Source organism: Magnolia sinica, chromosome 16 (genome assembly GCF_029962835.1).
Source record: "Magnolia sinica isolate HGM2019 chromosome 16, MsV1, whole genome shotgun sequence".
NCBI classification, from domain to species: Eukaryota; Viridiplantae; Streptophyta; class Magnoliopsida; order Magnoliales; family Magnoliaceae; genus Magnolia; species Magnolia sinica.
In genome coordinates this window covers 56,364,885-56,389,121 of record NC_080588.1, presented here as the reverse complement: position 1 = coordinate 56,389,121, position 24,237 = coordinate 56,364,885, and the positions used below count along the sequence as shown (strand labels likewise).

Here is a 24,237-nt window from a genome sequence, read left to right as displayed (position 1 = left end):
GAGGCAATCCACGTTTGTTACACAAGTGACAGTAGGCCAAAAGATGGAGCTGCAAGCCAATTTAACATAAAACAGGCTGTAGGTGATCAGTTCTTTGGAAAGAGTAGAATTCATCCTATAAAGCACGTGTGGCATGAGTTACATACCATCCATCATACTTGATTATCTCATCTTGACCGTTCATTCCGTTTTAATTACCTCAACACTCAACGATGAAAATGTAAATCTCATCATGTATATTTATTTACTCAAGTGGAGTTATTTGATACTCCAGTAGCGAATGATACCTGATACGCTGAACATGTGATCACATATACTAACTCGATTTAACCATACCAAATTCAGGAACAATCCTATCCTCTGATTTTGTGGACCAACCCTATCCTCTGCTTTTGTGGACCAATCTAATATTGGGTTAGTCAAATATAATGTTTGGTTCAGATTGAGATTGTTCACCACCATGGATCATAGTTTATGAACTCCAAAACTTGACTCGACTCAATACCCAGCTGGTGGCTGAGTCAACTCGGCTCGGTGAGATTTTAATTCAAGTCACTCTAAAACTCGCCCTTGCTGCTGACTTGGCCCTGACCATCATTTCTGACCCACGAGCCTCACTCGCTCGAGTCTTTCAGTCAACCCAACCCATGATGCTTTGGCACAAGGAGGGATATGATGAGGCCGATCACCATCTTCTTAGGGATAAGTACCACGAATCTACAGAGCTCTATGAACTCCTCGGATGGCTTTATAGACTCCGCAGGGGATAAAAGTAAGAATAATTCTTAATAAATTTAAAATAAACTTTCTTTAAATTCACAAGCAAAATAACTTTATTGAATTAACAAGAGATAAAAGCAAATTTAATTAATAATAAATTCGAATTAAAACTTCTTTGAATCCACGTGGGATAAAAATAAGAATAATTCATAATGAATTTGAAATAAAGCTTTTTTGAATACACTAATACAAAAGCAAAATCGGAGTTTTAGGGCACGTTTGGTAACGCTGAAATTTTTGACTTAATGTAGAATTGGAAAGCAACCTGCGTTTAGTTTTGTTTGTTAACACGGAATGCAGAAAATGCTCTGTGTATTTTGGCTATTTGTTTTAGCAATGAAGGTCTAGCATAATGGTGAATGGAGAATGCCCTCCGCATTTGTTTTTTTTTTTTTTAATTTCAAAATTGCCCTGCACTTTCTCCTTTGCATAAAACATAACTCAACTTTTAATGTATGGAACTTCTCTAGGCCTACTATGATTTATGCGTTAGATCCACATTGCCCATCAACTTAGACCATGATCCCAAAAATTAAGGCACATCCAAACCTAAGTCCACCAAACCATAGAAGGTGGTGGAAATGGAATGACTACATTTAAAACCTTCTTAGGGTCCATTGTGAAGTTTATTTGCCATCTAATCTCTTCATAAGGTCACACAAACCTAGATGAAGGGAAAACATAAAAAATCAGCTTGATTAGAGGCTTATGTGGCCCCAAGAAATTTTTTATGGTAGGCACCCAACTCCCACTGTTTCTTATAGTGTGGCCCACTTAAGCCTTAGATCTAGCTTGTTTTTGGTCCTTTATCCTAAAATGATATGGAAAAATGAATGGACAGTGTGGATAAAACATATACATTACGGTATGCCCCATAGTTTCATTTGAGTCCATCTCTAGCTATACCAAGTGGGGTATTATGAGCCGGATTTGGGTGGGGCGGATCAGGTTGAGTGGCGAGACTCGCTACTGAAATGACGTCACCAAGTTACGTGGGCCCACCAAGGTGTATGTGTTGTATCCACACTGTCCATCCATTTGGAGAGATCATTTTAGGGTATTATCCAAAGAATGAGGCACTTCCAAAGTTGGAGTGGACCCCACCATAGAAAATAGTGGGGAGAGTGACGCCCACCGTTGAAACCTTCCTGTGGTCCACCATGATATTTATTTGAGATCCAACCTGTTCATGTGTTAATGCATACATGAAAGGAGGGAAACAAATATTAGCTTAATCGAAAACTTTTGTGGCCCTTAGAAGTTTTTAATGGGCGTCACTCTCTCCATTGTTTTCTATGGTGGGGTCCACTCAAGGTTTGAATCTGACTCATTCTTTGGATCATGCTCTAATATGATTTCTCCAAATGGATGAATAATGTGGATACAACACATACATCATGAAGGGACCTACAAAACTTGGTGACATCAATTTAGTAGCAAGTCTCGCTACTCAACTTACAGTAGGTAATCCGCATCCAATTAAGGGGTTTGGATTGCGTGGTGTGCCAATGCCACCTACCTTGTCCCCAACCATGGGGCATTATACAAAAAATGAAGCAAATCCAATTATTAAGTAGGCCATATCGTAGGAAATGGTAGTGAATGGCCATTAATAGGCCAAGAAAGTTCTAGGCCACATGAGATTTGGATCATCTTCATTTTTTGGATCAATCCCTAAAATGATTTGGAAAAATGGATGGATGTGGATAAAACACATACATTATGATGGGGGCCACAAGATACTGTCCAATAGCTAGGGGCTATTATGCAATCTGGATCCACGGAGCTGGTGGCTGGGACCTTAATTGTGAGGCTCACAGTGATGTATGTGACTACATTCATGCTATCCATCCATATATTGAAAACTCATTTTTGGGCATGATCGAAAAAATGAAGTACATCCAAATCTAAGATGAGCCATACTACAAGAAAAAGTGGAAAATGACCATTAAAAATTTCTTGTGAGCTAAGCTTTGGATTAAGATGATATTTGTGTTGTATCTTCATCTAGGTGTGTGTTTTTTTATTTTTATTTTTTAACCTTATCAACATGTTGGTAAATAAACATTTTGATTGAATCTATGAAGATTTTAATGGTAGGGATTCAATCATAATTGTTTCATAAGGGCAAATGTGTCAAATTAGCATATTCCAAACATTTTAGACGTTCATTAACAAATAGATTGTTCTAAATTCAATTCTAAGTTTTTGACTTAAGATTCTGATTTTAGATTCAGACTTCCAACTTCAAATTTAACAAACAGGGCCTTAGACTTAGACTTCGAATTTAACACCCAAGTGACTTACTATAAATAGTAAACTTAAATTTGTGTATAAAAGTAGAAACATATTTTTAGACTTAGACTCCTACTTAAACACCCTAAAAACGTGACTTACTATAAATGGTAAACTTAAACTATTACTTTCCCTACTAGACTTCGTGGTTTTTGGCCAAAATGACAAGTGTCCAATTTGGCCTAACCACATTATTCTTCTAACTATTTTAAGCCTTTTCATCTCATCATGACTTTTACAAATAAAAAGGATCAAAAGTTATACTTGAACTAAAACTTACGATTTATAATAAAAATAAAACTTTTCACCATCAATCTAATCAAGTTTCCCAAATTTGGTGTGGGCAACCCAGCATAGGAAGGTTGCTGGGCTTAAGTAGGTTCTCCTACCCAAAATCATATATAGTGTCTAAAATCTCATTTCAATTTGAAAGATAGATTAGATGTTTTGATGGTCCAAATCATTTCTGCCTCCATGGGGCCTACTCTGGTCCATCTTTGCCATGAAAGTGTCTGCATCCCACTCTACATCATACTTATTTGTGGGATGAGTCAACCCAATTCTGAACCGAGTCAAGCTACACAATGAGTTTCACAGTGACTCAGCCTGATTTCTGACTGAATCGAGTAGACTCGGTCGAGTTTCGAATCCAGTCACTGAGTTTTAGAGCCTTGTAGTTGGAAGGTCCCAATCTACCACCTCTCCTGCCACATGTACGATGTTGAGCGGTCCCTATCATGTTTAAAAACGGATAAAGATCCATCATGCCGTTCCCCTCAACGGCTGGACTCCCCACAGTGGTTTACCACGGTTTCTGAAATGTTATTGACTGATTCACCTCATAGGTAGCACTCATTTACAGATATCCAGACCGTCCAAATTGTGGACGCATTGTGGATAGATCATATCTTAAAATCGTATTAATCAAGCAATCCTATCCAACCAATTGATGGCTGGAAAATGTATGCTTACGGTCCAAATTGGAAAAGAGAAATCAGACGGTTACTATCTAATATTGGGTTTTGCCCCAGGAAAAACACTGGGTCAGGTATGTGGATGGCCTAGATTTCCATATACCTATGCCATGTGAACGGTACAGTCACCACCATATTTCAAACGATGGTAAACTATTATCGAAGCGAAACCCTTCCCTCGATTAAAAGCGGATGAGTTATTTAATACTGTGAAAGAGTATGACACTTGATACACGAGCATTCAGAATTTGTAGCAGTGGCTCACATTAACAAAAATTAAACTAAATAAATTTTGGAGCCCACTGTTGCTAAGTCAAAGCACAAAAAATAGATTGGTTAACGAATTCTAACTTCTGATTCGTGGACACTTGTTTGTTGAAATGGGACCGGCGGATTTTTTCCTTTTAATCATTGCCAACCGTCCAATTAATGTCCACCAATCCAATAGTTAGATGGTCAATTAAACGTAATTTTTTTATTCATGATAAACCCAAAACTGGGTTCCATAAATTGAACAGTTAAATTCGACTTGCACGCCACATAGCAGTTCCTAAATAATTTCCAAGTGCATGCATATCAAACATCATCTCTACCAGAGCATTAATTCCCCTGAAAACACCCAAAATTGCAAAATAGCAGACCCCAGTAGAGGATAAATGATGACCCAGATACAAGTGGTCTACAGTCCTCATTAACATGCATACAATGAAAGAGGAGCCCACCAACCCTTACTTGCATGAAAGGTCCCATGATAGATGGGCCACATAACAAAAGACAGGAACAAGAGATTCTCACCTTCCATTATGAAGTTGAGTTTGAAACAATGGCCTATATTTCATCAACCCATGTTTATAGATGGTTAGGATCTCTAATCAGCTTTGTGGCCCATCTATTGGTTTGAAGAAAAAGAAGAAAAAGAGAAAAGCTCTTATGCTTTGGGATCTCTGTCTCTGTCTGGAGGGCTAAGCAATCTTCTTACTTTATGAATTAACCTTCTGCAAATTGGGCATGCTTTGTTTTCTCCTTCCACAATCCTGCAAAACCATCCAAGTGAGTCTTATAAAATGTCTACAATATAAATCTACAAAAGATGTATATGTGCCACGTTTGGATGCTCAATTGAATTCAATTGCAAATCTTATTCAATAAGGCTAGTGGCAGCTATGGGTTGGGTCAGCCCGTTAGTCAATTACCTTGACCTGCTTTTGAGGTGTGTTCAGGAAAAACTAAATGTGTAATGCTAGAAATGTGACCCATTTAAGTAAATCGGACGGCCTTGGATTGAACCCAACCTGCTAATATAGGTTATGTATTGGTTAGGCTAGATGACTCGACCAGGCCCAAAACATAAACAAAATAAAGAAGGTTATATATATATATAGTCCGCCTCAAACCTGAGTAAGGTCCTATCAGGTTACTTCGTGTCAGTCGAGCCCAACCCATTTATAATTAAAGGGGCCAGGTCTTGCCGGATCGGACTTGATGGAAGCCGATTAGGTGTAGCATTGACAGTGGGGCCCACCTTGATGTATGTTTAGTAAGTATATATCCATGACATTCATCTACTTTTTCCGGATCATTTGAGGGCATGAGACAAAAATTGAAGTAGATCCAAATCTCTAAGTGGACCAATATATAGGAGATAGTGGTGATTGACCATTAAAAATTTCTTGTGGGCTACAAAAGTTTTGGATGGTATGTATGTTTTTGCCTCCAAGTATGTGTGACCTTACCAACATGTTAGATGGCAAATAAGCATTCTGGTGGGTCCTAGGAAGTTTTAATGGTGGGCGTTCAATTACTATCATTTCCTGTACAATTGTATCTTTTTTTTTTTTTTTTTTTTTGGGGGGGGGGGGAGGGGGGTCCCCTAAAATAAGCTGGCAAAACGGATGGATAACCCTACATCAAGGTGGGCCCCATAGTCAGGGCTGCAACTGAAAATAAGCTGGCAAAACGGATGGATAACCCTACATCAAGGTGGGCCCCATAGTCAGGGCTGCACCTGATCCACTAGCCGGCTTAATGAAATTTAGGTGAGTCGGGTTAGGTTCGGGCAAGAAATTTTGACCAGTTTCCTAAATGGGTTGTGGTTGGCTAGGAGCATGCCTGAAACTTGACCCTTGCCATCCCTGAATGAGGCTGGAAATCATTGTAAATTAAAATGATGCCACCTCCTTTTGATCATTTAAATCAGATTTAATAGCACTATCAAGGGTCCTGCTCCATGGCTCAGTGGCTGACTCTCTTTCAACACTGATATCATGGGTTCAAATGCTCATATGGTGTGGGTGGGTGAGAGTGCACAAAAATAAAATAAAATAGCACCATCAAAGGGTCTTTTTAGGTTGGGCACTACTGTAACATATTCAAAATAAATCAGATCCTCTGCTTGCTATGAACAGGAATTTTATGTTTGTTGTAATGTGATTGAGCCACATCATCCAAAACAGACATGTTGGGTTTGATTATGGTATCAGAATCCTACACGATATGTGTGTCGCATCAGACCTTGTCATGGTGTAATCTTAAGCAGGAGCTACCGGTTAGGACCATTTTGGATCCGAATTTGGGTCCACATATGTATGGATTATAAATAATTATCTGGTCCAACTTGGATGCAACTCGTCTGAGGCAACTCGGTCAAGTCCGATCTGGTTCAATATCATGAGTTGAACCCTAAAACAAGCCCACAGCCCAACTCGAACATGCCACCCGGGCTCGAGTGAGTTGTGACTTGAATCAGGGTCGAACTAGTCGGTCCATAAACCTCAGTATCCACAGATCCATGTACCCATTGACAATTTGTTCCCGAAAACGGGTTTTGATCGTGCGTCCCACAGGCCGTAAATTTATTTAATTGAGTTATTGCAATTGTGATAAATTGAGCATCCAAACAGTAACATGCTCTAGAATCATACCTTTGGGCACAAGTGTAGCAAGTGGCACAATGACCACATGGCACAAAGAAGCAGTTGCGCCCTTCGTCATAGCAAATCACACATATCTTCCCATCATACAAGTCCTTTGAAGAGCTACTCAAGCTTGATTCCTCATCTTCTTCAATCGCTCCATATAAGCATGTAAATTCCTTCTTGGGTATTAGAGGATCTGTCTCATTCCCAGTCTCTATTTCATTTGTAGCCTCTTCTTCTATTCTCTCATCCACATCACATGCTCCAAGATACTTCAATACGAGTGAGATTATAACCACAACGAAACCTGCAACATAAAAAAACATCATCTTGAAATTGTAAAGACCCAATAAGGGTGTGTTTGGATGCACAATTGAATTGAATAGTGTGGTATTTAGTTCAATAAGGGGTAGTTTGACAAAATGGAATTTTGAGAGCTACAGATTGTATTCCAAGATTTTTGGTCTAAATTATGTTTGGTACCCTCTAATATCTTAGATTTTAAATCCCACTTGGATTGAAAATCCTTAAAAGAGCTCTTTTAAAACCCAAGAGAAATGGTGGGGTGTAAAATTTTGAATTTTCAATCCTTTCCAACTGTCATAACTGCTCTCTCTTCCTCTCTTTTAAGGCCACTTAAATCAAAATCTAAGCTCCCAAATGTAATTTTTGAATTTCACATGATTGAAAATCCTGTCTACCAAATGCATGCAAAATTCAAGTTTGAAAATTTCAAGATTTGGATTCTTATGTCACATCATGATGTTAAAAATTATTCCGTAACGACTGTAATATGATAACAGTGGGACCTATTATAATATACAGGAATGCAATGCTTGTTCTAAAAAAATGGCTCGTAATAGGCCGATACGATGAGATAACAGGCTGATATGGGCGTGTAACAGTCAATACGAGCCAATACAAGCCGATACAGTTTCTTCCTTTAAAAATATTTTTACTGGTAATAGCTGTTACAGGGGGCATAACAGCCTTTACGGGCCCTTGTCATAACAGTTATAAATCTGACCATTACAACTATCATTACCATTATTGAATACCTTGACAACAATCCAAAACAAGTAACCCTAAAAGGAAATAACTGAATTGTACTGAGAGAGATCGAAGAGGCCACGCTCACAAGCGTGAGATCCAGGTCAGTTGGTCGTAAGCGGGAATGCTGTGTACATGCACTAACCCATAAATCAAACGGGTCCGCTTGTTAGGTGGGCCACAAGTATAAAGAAAATTGGGCTCTTAAAAAAAATTACCACATGAGTGGACCATCTTGATTTTTGAGCTTGGACATTTCACTGTGGCCTCACCTCTTCAATTTCTCCTTGTGAGAATCCCTTGGTATTTCTCTTCCTGGTATCCAGAGTGAGGAAGTAGTCCTCAAATTGCAGTTGCATTCCTTCCAAGCTCAAAACCAAACTTCATAGTAATGGGATTATCATAGTTCAATTCATTAATGCATCCAAACACAACCTAAGTCTTTCGAATGTGGGAATGCTTGCGAGAGTGTATGATTAGGTTACCTAGAATGGCCACATAGGTCGCCAAACGAGCCACAAAGGAAAGCTCAACGTACCAAGCAGCGGCATCCGCCTGCAATTGAAGATTAGTTGAGAAATCAATCTCTTCTAATATGGATTTAAAGGAAATTATTGTCACGGAAACAGGAATTCCACGTCCTCCACAGATGCAACTTGCTCATAACAAACACCTTGAGCATGCAAACAATCAAACAATTTCCATAGCAGCCAAATGACCCTTGTGGAGGTAGAACTAACAATTCACTCCCAAGAAAAGACAATCTTCTTAAGGCCATCAACTGGCCAGGCTGACCCATTTGGCTCAAGGTCCACCCAATCTTGAACCTAAGTCAATTTAAAGAGCCATGGGTCATCTAGGAGCTTAACTTTCAGCCCATGGGTAAGATAGGTTTACATTTCAGGTCCAAAATATAGGAGGCCTTGAGCTGACTTTGGCTTGGCCCATTGACAGCCTTAAGGATAATCTAGACTCAGTGCACCAGAAGATCCTTAGAAACTAAGTTTTTAAAATCTCTAACTTGAGAAACACCCTTATAAAATAGAATTGACTGCCTACAACCCCTTTGCTTTATTTCTCTGTGAAAAATATTCAAAGTAAAAATCCAAAATAAAACTTCTGAAGGCATAGAAATGAGTTGTAGCATGCAACTGGTTGTAAGGTGATCATAGTTAGGTATGTGAAAGCAAATGACCCGTCTTTTTTCTTTTTTAGGGTAGGAATTTCATAAATTGGTAATTTTAAACGTGTAATGAGGGCGGGAGATGGGTTATTACATCGTCGGGTGTGGCTAAGACCACATATTGAGTGTTCGGGAAGGGAAGTGTAATCCTACAAAATCCATTCTTCGTTGAACAAACACGTTTTGCTTTAGTTGTATCATAGATCTTCGACGACACTTCAACCATCATCGTGACCACAACGGTCTGTGGATTGAGGTTTGCAGCACCAATGTAGTAGCTATCGTCGTCTTCAACAGTGTATTCTACTTCTCCATCACCTGAAAATAGGTTACACAGATAATCCATTTTTAATTGGTTACTAGAATTCAAACAGAGAAGATTACAACTAATCTTCTTCATATGCTTCTTCATCTAATATTGGCCTGATCCATTAGACATTTTCTAGCACATCTAAGCTATATTCAAGGTGGGGCCCACATGTAATTGGACGGTGGGGGTGTGTGCTAACATGTAGCTACATGGATTGGCAGCTTGTCTGAGTTGACTCGGACTTGGTTGAGTTGGATCGGGTTTGACACCAAGAATAAGTAGTGCAAATAAGCCTGGCTCAGATGAGTCAACCCTCTCTCAGGCATCCGAGTAAATAATAAAAAATAAAAATCAAAGGTTACAAGCAGGGATTGATCCAAAAATCGTAACCATTGATCAGGTACGCTTCACCATGAATGGTTTGGGGCTCGAAAATCATGCGGATTGGATGATCCTACCCATCTGATGAAAGGAAAGAGACTGATGATTTGGGCTCCAAATGATAGGATCATCTGACTAGTGTGTTGTAATAGCAATTAGAGCTTGGCATCGAGTCAAGTCAGACCGAGTTAAGGTTGACCTGACTCAATCCGGTTTTGAAATAGACCTGACCTAAACTTGGCCCGACTTGGTACCAAGTCCAGCGTACCTGACCCGATCCAAGTCTGGCTCTGGCCTCGACTAATTTGGACTGAGTCCGACCTGGTCACAAGTACCGAGTGAGGTCGGGTGCAATGGGTATCCATGGGCTGAAATCACAACTCGAAACCTAAGAGCACCCATCGGAATTGCAGCCTCTCCATCAACTATTATACACATGCATGAGTTGGGGTTTGGATCGAGTCGAGTTAGTACGGAGTTGAATTTCAGGTCTAGTCGAGTTACTGGGTGACCTGACTCGACTCGGTTTGAGCAGATTGGACAAAGTCTACTCGGTTCGGATCGACTCACCCACTTGGTTTAGGTCGAGTCGTGTCCGAACGAGTTGAACGAGTTGAGTCTGCCAAGTCGAGTCGTCCCGTGCTCAGCTATATTAGCCACTGACTGTCCAAGTAGGACCTGCTGAACGGTCTTCGTGTCATCACCGAGTACCATGAACGTACAGAAGGGTACAGTCTAATCAGTGGTTAAGATCATCCGACTTGTGTGGTTATTGGCTCATGGACCATCCACACTATGGCAAGAAAGGATAAATGGCCCAGATCTTAGACACGTGCTGACTGTCCATTCAGTCCACAACACATTTCATGGACTACCGTGCAAAGATCACACTGATAGGATAATACAATCCACCTTCGTTAGGCCTTATTTGCATAGCCATCCTTTTTCCAAGCCATGGATGAGATGGCTACGATTGCCTATAAAAACTGCTTCTTTGGAATCACAAGCAATCCATGATGATCCCTCAAAAATAGATGGATCAAATTCTTAGTTGGACATATTTTTGTACAAACAATCTTGACCGTCCATATTGAGGACCCTAAATCAAATGGTTAATATTTGTCAGATTGGTTTCCGTCAGACCTAATGGACGGTCTGGATCAATGATTGGACTAATAAGTGTCTCCATTTAACTAGCAGCATTGCAGCATTGTCATTAAACACAATGTCTTGGATGAGTGTACCTTTTCTTGGGTTCTTCAATCCAAGTGCATCATAGCCTTCTGAATGTTTGAGTAATCCCTGGAAATTCTTCTCCCCTGCAAAGGATCAAGTACCAATTCACGTGTGTAACTGCGTGATACATCACGTCCATTGATTTCAGATAAGGAGCCCAGGATCCAATATAAAGTTTTTGATTAACATACAAAAGTGCATCTGATTGCATCTAAGTGTGTTTAAATAGAGTTTGTGAGACTCTCTCTCTCTCTCTCTCTCTCTCTCTCTCTCTCTCTCTCTCTCTCTCTCTATATATATATATATATATATAGAGAGAGAGAGAGAGAGAGAGAGAGAGAGAGAGAGAGAGAGAGAGAGAGAGAGAGAGAGAGAGAGAGATGCACTTGAATTCTAAGGGTGACAATATGCTGGGCCCAATACCATGAGATCAATGACCTGAGCCCGTCTTGAGCTTAGCACAGCAAGCCCAAGCCCAAGACTGAAGAAATTATATATATGGCCTGAAATTAATCATTAATCAAATCTCTATTTCTCATGTGAATGTTCTTAATCTATCTGGACTTCAGACAAATGAAGCCAATGATCTACATTCAAAAATCATAACATATTTGTAAAATAAAACCATGTACATATGAAGTCAGGCTAAAACGAGTTAATCATATAGCTTGAAGATTTATTGGACAGCACATGTTAGGCCTAAGTCTAGACCATGGGCCAAGCTAAAAGTCCAGACCCAGTCCAAAGCCGAGCATCTGTAATTTAGACCCTACCTTAGACATAGTTAGACATAGATTCTACATCGAAAGCTTTATATTAGATCCTGGGACAAAGTATGAAATAAAAACATATCAATGAATGTCTTATAGTTTAATTGTTTGTTTGATCTCCATGAATTGATACATAAATTCACAATTTATTCTAATATATTTTACTTTACCTTTAGTTAAAACCACAAGAATATTGTCAAATATGGTAGGTTGAACTTTCCAAGTAACCCGAATCGTCGATCCCTTGTTCAACCACAAGGAAAACCCCTACTCATAGCAAAAAAAAGCTCTTCTCAACCACAAGAATCAAGTAAATAATTCATAATGGCGTAAAGCTTCATAGCAATAATACCTGACGTCCATATGACTCAACAAACAAATACTTCGACCCGGTCCAGTTGGTTTCCAAGCTCAGCTCCGGCTTCTCCACGAACCCATATAGCTCGAACCCTCTTTTCTTATCTCCCGTCGCCTGAATTTGCTCTACGAAGACCGAACTCGTCTCCACTAAGCGTGATGAGTTGGGTCCAAGTACTAAATGGCAATTTCCATAGAACCCATATTGAATCCCTAGCGTAACTGCAAAAGCAATAGCACAAAGATAGTCTTTTAGATTAGTAGAATCATATTGAATGACTGATTGAAAAATGAAGAACGTAAAATTACATGCCAGATATCCAGAAACTAATCGGCACGAGTAGCCGACTCAATGCATCCTGCCAGGACGACGGACTGCTAGGCAAGCCTGCCGACGAGATGGGTGGCCGGTGCATTGGTGTGGTCGATAGCTAATGAGAGAGATGGGAGGAAGATGAAGAGATAGGTGGTGGTGAGAAGATGGAACAAGTAGCTACTGGTCTTAGGAGAAAGGCTTGCATGATAGTAAGACTAGTAGATGGGTGGTTGGCTTTTCTCTTCTTACTAACGAATTTTTGAGTTGGAATGTGGTAAGTGGTGGTCGATTTTGAATGTTAGGTTGTCCACTCTAATATCTTATTATGGGTCCTGTTTGATGCTCTGGCAGCCTATGAGGCTTGATACGCAGGCTCTAAGAAATATACTGAAGTTCTCTACAACACCTAAAACACCCACCCAAACCTGCGGGGCCCACTATTTTTTTAATTATGTGAAATCCACTTTGTCTATCAATTTATATCCTTTGTATTAGGCTTGAGTTTAAAAATCAGCTACATCCACAACTTAGATGGGCCACACCACATAGAACAAGGGTTGGGATGCCAACCAGAGGTATATCTTTCATCAAATCCGTTAATCAGGTATATCTCGCCAGGATGAAGAGAAGATTATAAAATTAGCCTGACCCAAAACTCAGGAAGGCCATGCCACGTGGATTTAGCAATTTTGGGAGCAAGTTTACATTTTTTTTTTCATTGGTACGGTCCATATGAGTTTTAATCGGTTTTATCTTTTTCATGTACGGTCTAGATAATGGTTCTCACCTGATGGACGGAGCAGATTTTACTTACACAACATGGTGGGACCCAGTGCTAGTGCGGTGCTGCAGACGATTCCGATCCCTAAGAAATTGTACACGTGGCGGTGTATATTAACTCAAATTGAACCGATCAAATTGTGGGACGCACATGTCACGATTACCAGATCAGATTGTTTCGACAGTTCTAACTTCTGATATATGGACACTTGTTTGCTGGAACAGGATCATTGGTTTTTTTTTTTTTTTTCATTCCTAGCCGTCCAATAAATGTCCACTATTCCAATGGTCAGATGATCAAATAATTGCAAATCTTGGTTCATGATACATCTAGACTATGATCCATAGTTTGAACAGTTTAATCTGAATTAACAGTTGAGAAATTTCCAAGTAGTTTCTTAGTGCCTGTGTATCATCCATCATCCTCCGCCAGAGTACCAAAGATTTTTCTCATAATACTTGGCCGGAAAGTTGTACCCCAGTGGAACCTACGGTTTAATCCAAGCCGATGATTCGGCTGGAAAAATCCCATTTTTTCATAACGTGGCCCACTAGTAGATGGTCAAGAAAGAAAATGTAACAACAGTTGGTATTCAACCAAAAAAAGGCTTATACGGCTAGGATGTGCCATCTATTGTTTGTCAGGCCCATCGTATCAACGGTTTGGATCACTGAACCGTTCGCCCACGTATACAAACTGACAAACCGAATGCTGATGTACGATCTTTTGACGCGACCACCTTATCCAAAATCTAAACTCAGCGGACAATTCTGACCATTCATATTTACAGTTGACTGTCAGCTGTTGAAAAAAATATAACTTTCAGTGGTTGTCGTCCGACCTCACAAATCATGGTCAGGATCAATAATCATGATGGCCCATCTACAATAACACCATTTCGGCCTTTTCTGCATGTGGGCCCCACTGACCAACATCGGATAGCTACAGTACAACCGTGACATGCTTCCATGTGTGTACAAACCAAGAGAATGTTATTTGTCTGTAAATTCAGGAGTACGCTTTTTTCAGTACTTGCATCTCACTTGCGCAAGACATGACATCCTTGTGAAAGATCTAAACCGTCCATCAGGAAGATCGTGTTGGGTATATACGTTATACAAGGATGATGGAGATCTGATCATCGATGGGCCACAGTGATCATTCATGGATTTCTATTGACCGTTCAATTATTTTGTAAGGATATCCATCTGATGATCAGACATGCATGATTTTCCAGTAGAAAAATAAAAGAGAGAAAAAGATGACAGTAGCGAAATATCTGATGAAAGGTTTGGATCTAATGGTGAGGGAGAAGCTTGTGCCCCGAAAAAGTGTACTTGCTCGGGGTCGCTTACCATTCCACGGTCTGCTTTTTCGAGATATTTCCTCGACTCAATACGAGTTTGTTTTGCCTCCGTCGCGACTCAGGATCAGGTGTCCGCCCATTGCAGCCCACGAGAGGCGGTCCTGCACTGGAAACCTAGGTAGGGCCCACCGTGATGTTTGTGATAAATCCACTCCGTCCATCCGTTTTGTGAGATTATTTTAGGACTTTAGACTAACGTTGATCAGGATAAAAGACTCAAGTGGGCTGTACTAAAGGAAAAGTTGGATTGGGAAATTCCTACCGTTGAAACCTCTCTGAGGACGACAGTGATGTTTACGTACCGTTCATAACGTCATTCCTACTGGATGAACTGAAAACACAAATATTACGCTGATTCAAAAGTTACGCGGCCCCACAAATATTTCAACTGTGGATGTTCAATCCTCACGTTTTCGGCCCACTTGAGTATTAGATTCCGTTAATTTCTTGGCTCATGTCCTAAAATGAGCTTAAAAAACGGATGGACGGGGTGGATTTCTAACAAACATCAAGATGGGTCCCACCTAGGTTCAAGAAGGCCTTCACAGGAAATCCAAGTCCCTGCCCACATGCTCACATGCTGAATTTTCCAATGATCTGAACCGTCCATTTGTCAAGTTCTGTGACATACGGTCTACCATTAAAAAATTACTCTGAAATTAGGATTCTGACCACCATCGTCTGTATATGAATTTAGGACAATTAAAATAATTGTTTAATGGCTCTAATTCAACTGTAAAACTCAAAAGGTAGAACTATAAATAAGATGTAACTATGAGTAAATAGCTTAGTTGTAATAGTAATGAGAACTTGGACGGTTCAAATCATCGGACGATATCATCCTGTTGGCCCAGTGGATGGCGACACATGCACAATTAGCGAGCTCCAGCTGCACTAGGAAGGAACTTTAATTTCTTCACTTAAAAACATAGCTGAAACGTGGCAGACTGGCAGGTGAAGTGGTCTTGCACTGAATGACAAGCAGTAAATATCTCTACAAAACGAGTGTGCACAATCAAATAAGCATGTATGGGGGCCTCCAATTTCCAAATGAATGGTCGAGATCCAATTTCCAATATTTATTTATTTATTTTATTTATTATTATTATTATTATTATTTTTTTGGGTTAGCTTGTTACAGACCCATGTCAGTACACACACTCCATGTTAGCCACCCCCAGGAGGGATCGATACCAAGACCTCAAGGGTTGAGATCCAATTTCCAAATGAATGGTCGAGATCGCGACGAATTATACTTGTAAGAAATTAATCCCTTACTGTGGGGCCCACCTTGATGTATCTGCCTTAAATCCACACTGTTAATCTGCTTTGAAAGATCATCTTAGGCAGATCTAAGCTTCAGGTGGGCCACACCATGGAAAACACTGGTTATTGATCAAAACTTCTTTGAGGCCACCTCCAATGTTTATTTTCCATCCATCCTGTTGATAAGGCCAAAAAATTCTGGATGAAGGGACCACACAATATCAGCTTACAGTAAGTTTTTAATGGTCAATCATTAATTTTTACTATGGTGTGGCCCACGTAAGATTTATTTGTGATTAATTTTTGGTGAAACTCCCTAAAATGAGATGTCAAAGCAGATGAACGGTGTGGATGTAAGGAAAATATATCTAGGTGGCACGCGTTGGGACCTACCCACGTCGGTGGATCTGGATCCACCAAAGCCGCCCGCCCTCAATGAGATGATGCCAACAATTCTACTGTGGGATGCTTGGTTCGGGAAAGCCACTGGGGATAGAAAGTTTTTTTTTTTTTTTTTTGTTTTTTTTTTGGGTTTTTCAAGTAACACTCGTTGCATTCATTCGAAAGCAAATTACTCTAGTTCGGGAAAGCCACTGGGGATAGAAAGCCCCCAGGGGATCCTATCATGCAGGCATATACAATTTCGAAGTCCCTGGCGGAACCCACCCAACCTCGTCTAGAAAGATCAGCCCCCTGATCCACGGAGGGAGCTGTCACGCCTCACTGTACCAATGGCACTGTTGGCACTTGCTACCTTCACATGCCAGACCATCTGCTGGCCCATTGGCTTCCCTCCTAATGTGGATGAACTGGCTAAGCCTAAGGTGAGTAAGGGAAGAAATCTGAGTTATCCAATGCCTCCATTTCCACCCAGCTTCGGAATTGTGGTTTAACGCATTTGCAACTACGCTGGAATCTGATTCGACCACAACTTTCTCGAGGCCTTGGCTGGTGCAATACAACAGGCCCTCATACACGGCTCTCAACTCAGCGTTGTTGTTTGAGCTAACCCCATAACCGTTGGAGAAAGCAAAGAGCATTTTGCCATCAGCCGACCTGCAGATTCCACCCCCACCTGATAGACCCGAGTTGCCTCTGGCCGACCCATCAACACCGAGCTTACACCAATCAGTAGGTAGCCTGGTCTAAGAGATCACCTCGCATCTCATTTAGGGCCGGGGGGAGATACCTAGGTTCATAAAATGTAGATGACCCACCTAGGAAGAGGGGATCATGGACGGCTCCCCTTTGCTCATCCCGCAAAGCCATCATTTAATGCGACCAATGATAGAATCTGAAGATGTCGGCTTAACTTCATATTTGGCCGAGTTCCACACATTCCAAATTTCCCAGAGAAGAAAACAGGGAGTCAGCTGTCACGCCCCGAACTCGGGAACCGGGCTCACAAAATTCCCGATCGCCGAATCCGGCGCCGACAGCCTCCATAGAACCCTATTCTCGGATCCCGACACCCATTCACCAGATTCCGATCCTGGAATACTACAAGGAGGGTTTCAAATCATCAGTCTGATTCATAATGAGTATAACAAAAGCATAACCCACAAACAATAACCACAAGAACACCACCACAAAATCCACTATGATCAAAAACTTTTTAGTACAATGCAACAGAAAGGGAAAATACAATGTAGTGCAAAAGATAGAAACTCCAAAGCTCGTCTGCACGGTCCAACCACGGCGAGACTATGGCTGCGACTGCGTCCTGGCGTCACCTGCATGCATCAATCGTGCATAAGCTTATAGAAAGCTTAGAGGGTGGTGTGAGTATGTGCGCAATATAAGCGTGCTTAAAATGCAAAGGTCGGAGTAATGCGGAATCATGGTGATGAGTACATGAATGCAATCAGCCGTACCAAGGCTATGCGGTGCAAGATATGAATGCTATCGGCCATAACACAGCCATGCGATGTGAGATACAACTTAAGCATGCCAAACCTCATCATATATCAGTACAGTTCTCATTCTGGATAATCACCGGGGTTCGATACACTCCAAATGGCACTGTCGCTCTCCTAGCCGCACAGTCCAAGTGAGCGTAAGAAACCTCACTATCCGCCTGGCCAATAGTCTGCCAATACCTATCCGGCACGTCGATAGCGGACCCATTTGCGAGCTGGTCAAACTCAGCCTAGTATTGCCCCCTACCCTTGGGCGAGTAAGGCCACACTTCTTTCCAACCGACCACGACACAATGGGAGACGCGACCTCCTGGTATTCGGCCCTCATGCGCTCATATATCCACTCGGTCTCGACGTTGGAGTCATCCTCTGGTACCATCGGGTTTAGGAATTTTCACACAGGGACGTCTATGGCGCCCGTATGCTAGAACCAAATATTTCCGGTATCTAACCCAGCCATCCACGATGTGTCTGTGAAGGCTATGGCCCTGATGTTGCTAGGGCATATAGTAACTACAATCACACAAATGCAAGTGTATGAATCATACTATCAGTCATGCAACAGTCCTGTGTGTACCATGCATTTATATGGGGCAACTCTGCCTATCAGGGAGCCCATAGATAGTCCGCCCGAAGGCATATGATATGATCGGTCACTCCTCACATCAGGCATACATATGATGCGGATGATCATGAATCATGGATCTATATTAAACATGTATAAAGAGATGAGCCCTGTGTATAACGGAGATGGGCCTAGACGGCCTACTTACCACAAGTATGGGCCTATCAGTGGGCCTTGGGGAGAGTTATAATGCGGACATTTAACCAACATTATCAATGTGGACGTCAAACCAGTATTGCTCCCAAGGCGTGGCCCGTTATAAGTGTCAATACATATGCTATGGTGGAGTCACACTACAAGGGACATTATGTTCATCCTATTGGGCCTCTAATACATCAAATGGCCTCATACATGGGTCTCACAGATACATATCAAGGTGGGCCTCAATAACGGGCCACAAATGCATCAAGATGGGTCTAGTCACATGGGCCTTGCATTCCTCAAGTGGGCTACACCAGTGGGCCTTGTATACATTACAATGGGCCTCATAGCATGGTCTAAAAAATTCTAAATGATTGGACGGGTTGGATGAAACACAAGCATCATGGTGGGGCCCGCTCTAATGGAGGGTGTGGTCTTCAATACATACATAAGTGGGTCCCATGTGGGGCCTACCGTAATGTTTATTTTCCATCCATTCCATTGACAAGGTCACTCAGACCTGGGGCCCACAGTAATATTTATTTCCCACCTAACCTGAGCCCAATTTAATGTTTAATTGCCATCCAACCATTCATAAGGTCTCTTGGACCAGGTAGGGCTCACTGTGATACTTGTTTCCAATCCAATCTATCCATATGGTCACGTGGACCTTGAGTAGGCCCCCAGTGATATTTATTTGCCATCCAATTTATTCATAAGGTCATGTGGACCAGGGTAGGGCCCACCAAAATATTTATTTATCATCCAATCTATTCATAAGGTCACGTGGGCCTGGATAGGGCCCACTGCTATTTATTTTCCGTCTAAAATAGGCCCAGTGCAATGTTTGTTTTCCATACAACCTGTTGATAGGTCGTGTGGACCAGGGGCCCACTGAAATGTTTAGGTGCACCCAACCCTTTCACAGGGCCATGCAGCCAGGGAGGGGCCCACCGTAATATTTATTTTTCATCTAACCTGTTGAGCAGGTAACGTGGGCAGGGAGCCCACTGTAATGTTTATTTAACGTCCAACCTGTTGATAAGGTCATTGGACCTTGGGGCGGATGTGGGGCCCACCGAAATGTGGTTCACAAATCCAGCCCACCCATTATGTGGGTCTCATCTAACTGACGGTACAGACCAAGTTTCAGCAACATCCAAAACTCAGGTAGGCCCCACCAAGTGAGTTTATATGTTTTGGCATGTCTTCACATGATTTTAAATGGTATGGCCCACATGAGTTCCGTATAAGGCTGATTTTTGAATGGCCCACGGCTAGGGAGGGGGGTCAATGAATGGACGGTGTGGATGTGCAAAATACACATCATGTTCTGCATGTGGGCCCCACTGACCAACATCGGATAGCTACAGTACAACCGTGACATGCTTCCATGTGTGTACAAACCAAGAGAATGTTATTTGTCTGTAAATTCAGGAGTACGCTTTTTTCAGTACTTGCATCTCACTTGCGCAAGACATGACATCCTTGTGAAAGATCTAAACCGTCCATCAGGAAGATCGTGTTGGGTATATACGTTATACAAGGATGATGGAGATCTGATCATCGATGGGCCACAGTGATCATTCATGGATTTCTATTGACCGTTCAATTATTTTGTAAGGATATCCATCTGATGATCAGACATGCATGATTTTCCAGTAGAAAAATAAAAGAGAGAAAAAGATGACAGTAGCGAAATATCTGATGAAAGGTTTGGATCTAATGGTGAGGGAGAAGCTTGTGCCCCGAAAAAGTGTACTTGCTCGGGGTCGCTTACCATTCCACGGTCTGCTTTTTCGAGATATTTCCTCGACTCAATACGAGTTTGTTTTGCCTCCGTCGCGACTCAGGATCAGGTGTCCGCCCATTGCAGCCCACGAGAGGCGGTCCTGCACTGGAAACCTAGGTAGGGCCCACCGTGATGTTTGTGATAAATCCACTCCGTCCATCCGTTTTGTGAGATTATTTTAGGACTTTAGACTAACGTTGATCAGGATAAAAGACTCAAGTGGGCTGTACTAAAGGAAAAGTTGGATTGGGAAATTCCTACCGTTGAAACCTCTCTGAGGACGACAGTGATGTTTACGTACCGTTCATAACGTCATTCCTACTGGATGAACTGAAAACACAAATATTACGCTGATTCAAAAGTTACGCGGCCCCACAAATATTTCAACTGTGGATGTTCAATCCTCACGTTTTCGGCCCACTTGAGTATTAGATTCCGTTAATTTCTTGGCTCATGTCCTAAAATGAGCTTAAAAAACGGATGGACGGGGTGGATTTCTAACAAACATCAAGATGGGTCCCACCTAGGTTCAAGAAGGCCTTCACAGGAAATCCAAGTCCCTGCCCACATGCTCACATGCTGAATTTTCCAATGATCTGAACCGTCCATTTGTCAAGTTCTGTGACATACGGTCTACCATTAAAAAATTACTCTGAAATTAGGATTCTGACCACCATCGTCTGTATATGAATTTAGGACAATTAAAATAATTGTTTAATGGCTCTAATTCAACTGTAAAACTCAAAAGGTAGAACTATAAATAAGATGTAACTATGAGTAAATAGCTTAGTTGTAATAGTAATGAGAACTTGGACGGTTCAAATCATCGGACGATATCATCCTGTTGGCCCAGTGGATGGCGACACATGCACAATTAGCGAGCTCCAGCTGCACTAGGAAGGAACTTTAATTTCTTCACTTAAAAACATAGCTGAAACGTGGCAGACTGGCAGGTGAAGTGGTCTTGCACTGAATGACAAGCAGTAAATATCTCTACAAAACGAGTGTGCACAATCAAATAAGCATGTATGGGGGCCTCCAATTTCCAAATGAATGGTCGAGATCCAATTTCCAATATTTATTTATTTATTTTTGGGTTAGCTTGTTACTACACACCCATGTCAGTACACACACTCCATGTTAGCCACCCCCACTAGGGATCAATACCAAGACCTCAAGGGTTGAGATCCAATTTCCAAATGAATGGTCGAGATCGCGACGAATTATACTTGTAAGAAATTAATCCCTTACTGTGGGGCCCACCTTGATGTATCTGCCTTAAATCCACACTGTTAATCTGCTTTGAAAGATCATCTTAGGCAGATCTAAGCTTCAGGTGGGCCACACCATGGAAAACACTGGTTATTGATCAAAACTTCTTTGAGGCCACCTCCAATGTTTATTTTCCATCCATCCTGTTGATAAGGCCAAAAAATTCTGGATGAAGGGACCACACAATATCAGCTTACAGTAAGTTTTTAATGGTCAATCATTAATTTTTACTATGGTGTGGCCCACGTAAGATTTATTTGTGATTAATTTTTGGTGAAACTCCCTAAAATGAGATGTCAAAGCAGATGAACGGTGTGGATGTAAGGAAAATATATCTAGGTGGCACGCGTTGGGACCTACCCACGTCGGTGGATCTGGATCCACCAAAGCCGCCCGCCCTCAATGAGATGATGCCAACAATTCTACTGTGGGATGCTTGGTTCGGGAAAGCCACTGGGGATAGAAAGTTTTTTTTTTTTTGGGTTTTTCAAGTAACACTCGTTGCATTCATTCGAAAGCAAATTACTCTAGTTCGGGAAAGCCACTGGGGATAGAAAGCCCCCAGGGGATCCTATCATGCAGGCATATACAATTTCGAAGTCCCTGGCGGAACCCACCCAACCTCGTCTAGAAAGATCAGCCCCCTGATCCACGGAGGGAGCTGTCACGCCTCACTGTACCAATGGCACTGTTGGCACTTGCTACCTTCACATGCCAGACCATCTGCTGGCCCATTGGCTTCCCTCCTAATGTGGATGAACTGGCTAAGCCTAAGGTGAGTAAGGGAAGAAATCTGAGTTATCCAATGCCTCCATTTCCACCCAGCTTCGGAATTGTGGTTTAACGCATTTGCAACTACGCTGGAATCTGATTCGACCACAACTTTCTCGAGGCCTTGGCTGGTGCAATACAACAGGCCCTCATACACGGCTCTCAACTCAGCGTTGTTGTTTGAGCTAACCCCATAACCGTTGGAGAAAGCAAAGAGCATTTTGCCATCAGCCGACCTGCAGATTCCACCCCCACCTGATAGACCCGAGTTGCCTCTGGCCGACCCATCAACACCGAGCTTACACCAATCAGTAGGTAGCCTGGTCTAAGAGATCACCTCGCATCTCATTTAGGGCCGGGGGGAGATACCTAGGTTCATAAAATGTAGATGACCCACCTAGGAAGAGGGGATCATGGACGGCTCCCCTTTGCTCATCCCGCAAAGCCATCATTTAATGCGACCAATGATAGAATCTGAAGATGTCGGCTTAACTTCATATTTGGCCGAGTTCCACACATTCCAAATTTCCCAGAGAAGAAAACAGGGAGTCAGCCCCATGAGCTGGAACAAGGACTAACTAGGCGACATCGATCCCCACCACTGGCTTAGTCTAAGCTGAATAGAGGAGTGGCCCACAAGGGAGACATTGAAACTGTTCCTGAAATGTTGCCACACAATCTTGGCCAGGCTGCCATTGAAAAAAAAGTGGTCGATTGATTTGACGTTGGGGCGATTGGAGTCTTCATGGGGACAGCATGCGCAGATGGATGCCAAAGAGATCCCTCTGCTCTGAATCTTGTCCTCCACTAGCAGCATCCTCGCCATAAGTTGATGGGGTTTTCCTTCTTAGGCCAGAGGAGATGAGGTGTGGTTTGGATGCCACAAACAGTGGAATCCCTGCGCTGCTCGACTGGTCGAGTGAACAGTGCTCGACAAGTCTTGGGTCACTCGACTCAAAGTCCAGCGAGCTCTGTGAACAGTGCTCGACCAGTCGAGTGAACATTACTCGACCAGTCTTCCAGCCTGCATGACCAGTCCTGGTTACGTAGATTTGAGTCCGATTTTGTGCGGGATTCAGAATTTGGAGGCGGCTTTCGCAAGGGTACGAAAGAGAGTTTCCTAAACTATAAATAGGAGGTCCGTAGGATTTTCTAGGGCATTCAAGAGGTAAGGCGAAAGAGAGAGAGAGAGAGAGAGAGAGAGAGAGAGAGCTTGTGGAAGGGAGGCTATGCTCGTAGAGGTGATCTACCATATCTTAACGCTTCCACGTCCTCATAATCGATGAGATCTCTCCGTTTTCTTTGTTTCTCTTATTGTTTATCCATTCCTGCATGAGTGAAGAAGGTTGTAACATTCTACTTTATAATGGATTATTGATCTGGATTAAGTCCCGTGGTTTTTACCTCTTTAAGGATTTTCCATGTAAAAATCTCTTGTGTGGTATGGTTTATGTTTTGATTTATTTCATTGCTTTATTATCCCATAATTCTGATTTGTTTTGGGAGGCTAGATCCTAAGGTTTTGTGCAAGGCCCCCAACATAAGTTGCCAGATAAAGGTGGAGATTTTTGTGAGAAGTTTGGAGTGCCACACCCACGCCTAACCTCTTTTAAGCTTGCCAGATCTTGATTTCTCCCAACCTGAATTAACTGAGAACTCACCTGAAGGGATGGAGGGCCAAATGCACGAATCCATCTCATCGGAAATGCAGAATCCCCCTTGGAAGATGTGGAGCAT

General features: G+C 42.0%; 1 protein-coding gene across 1 annotated transcript; it reads right to left on the bottom strand.

Moving 5' to 3' along the window:
* Positions 1–4,826: 4,826 nt before the first annotated feature.
* LOC131228865 (E3 ubiquitin-protein ligase APD2-like) lies at positions 4,827–24,237 on the bottom strand. The gene is made up of 8 exons (XM_058224714.1): positions 24,162–24,237; positions 12,247–12,473; positions 12,065–12,161; positions 11,133–11,207; positions 9,292–9,515; positions 8,500–8,569; positions 6,971–7,271; positions 4,827–5,083 (listed from the first exon to the last, which is right to left on the bottom strand). Exons 1-8 carry the CDS (start codon positions 24,235–24,237, stop codon positions 4,978–4,980), a joined length of 1,176 nt encoding a protein of 391 aa, XP_058080697.1. The 3' UTR covers positions 4,827–4,977.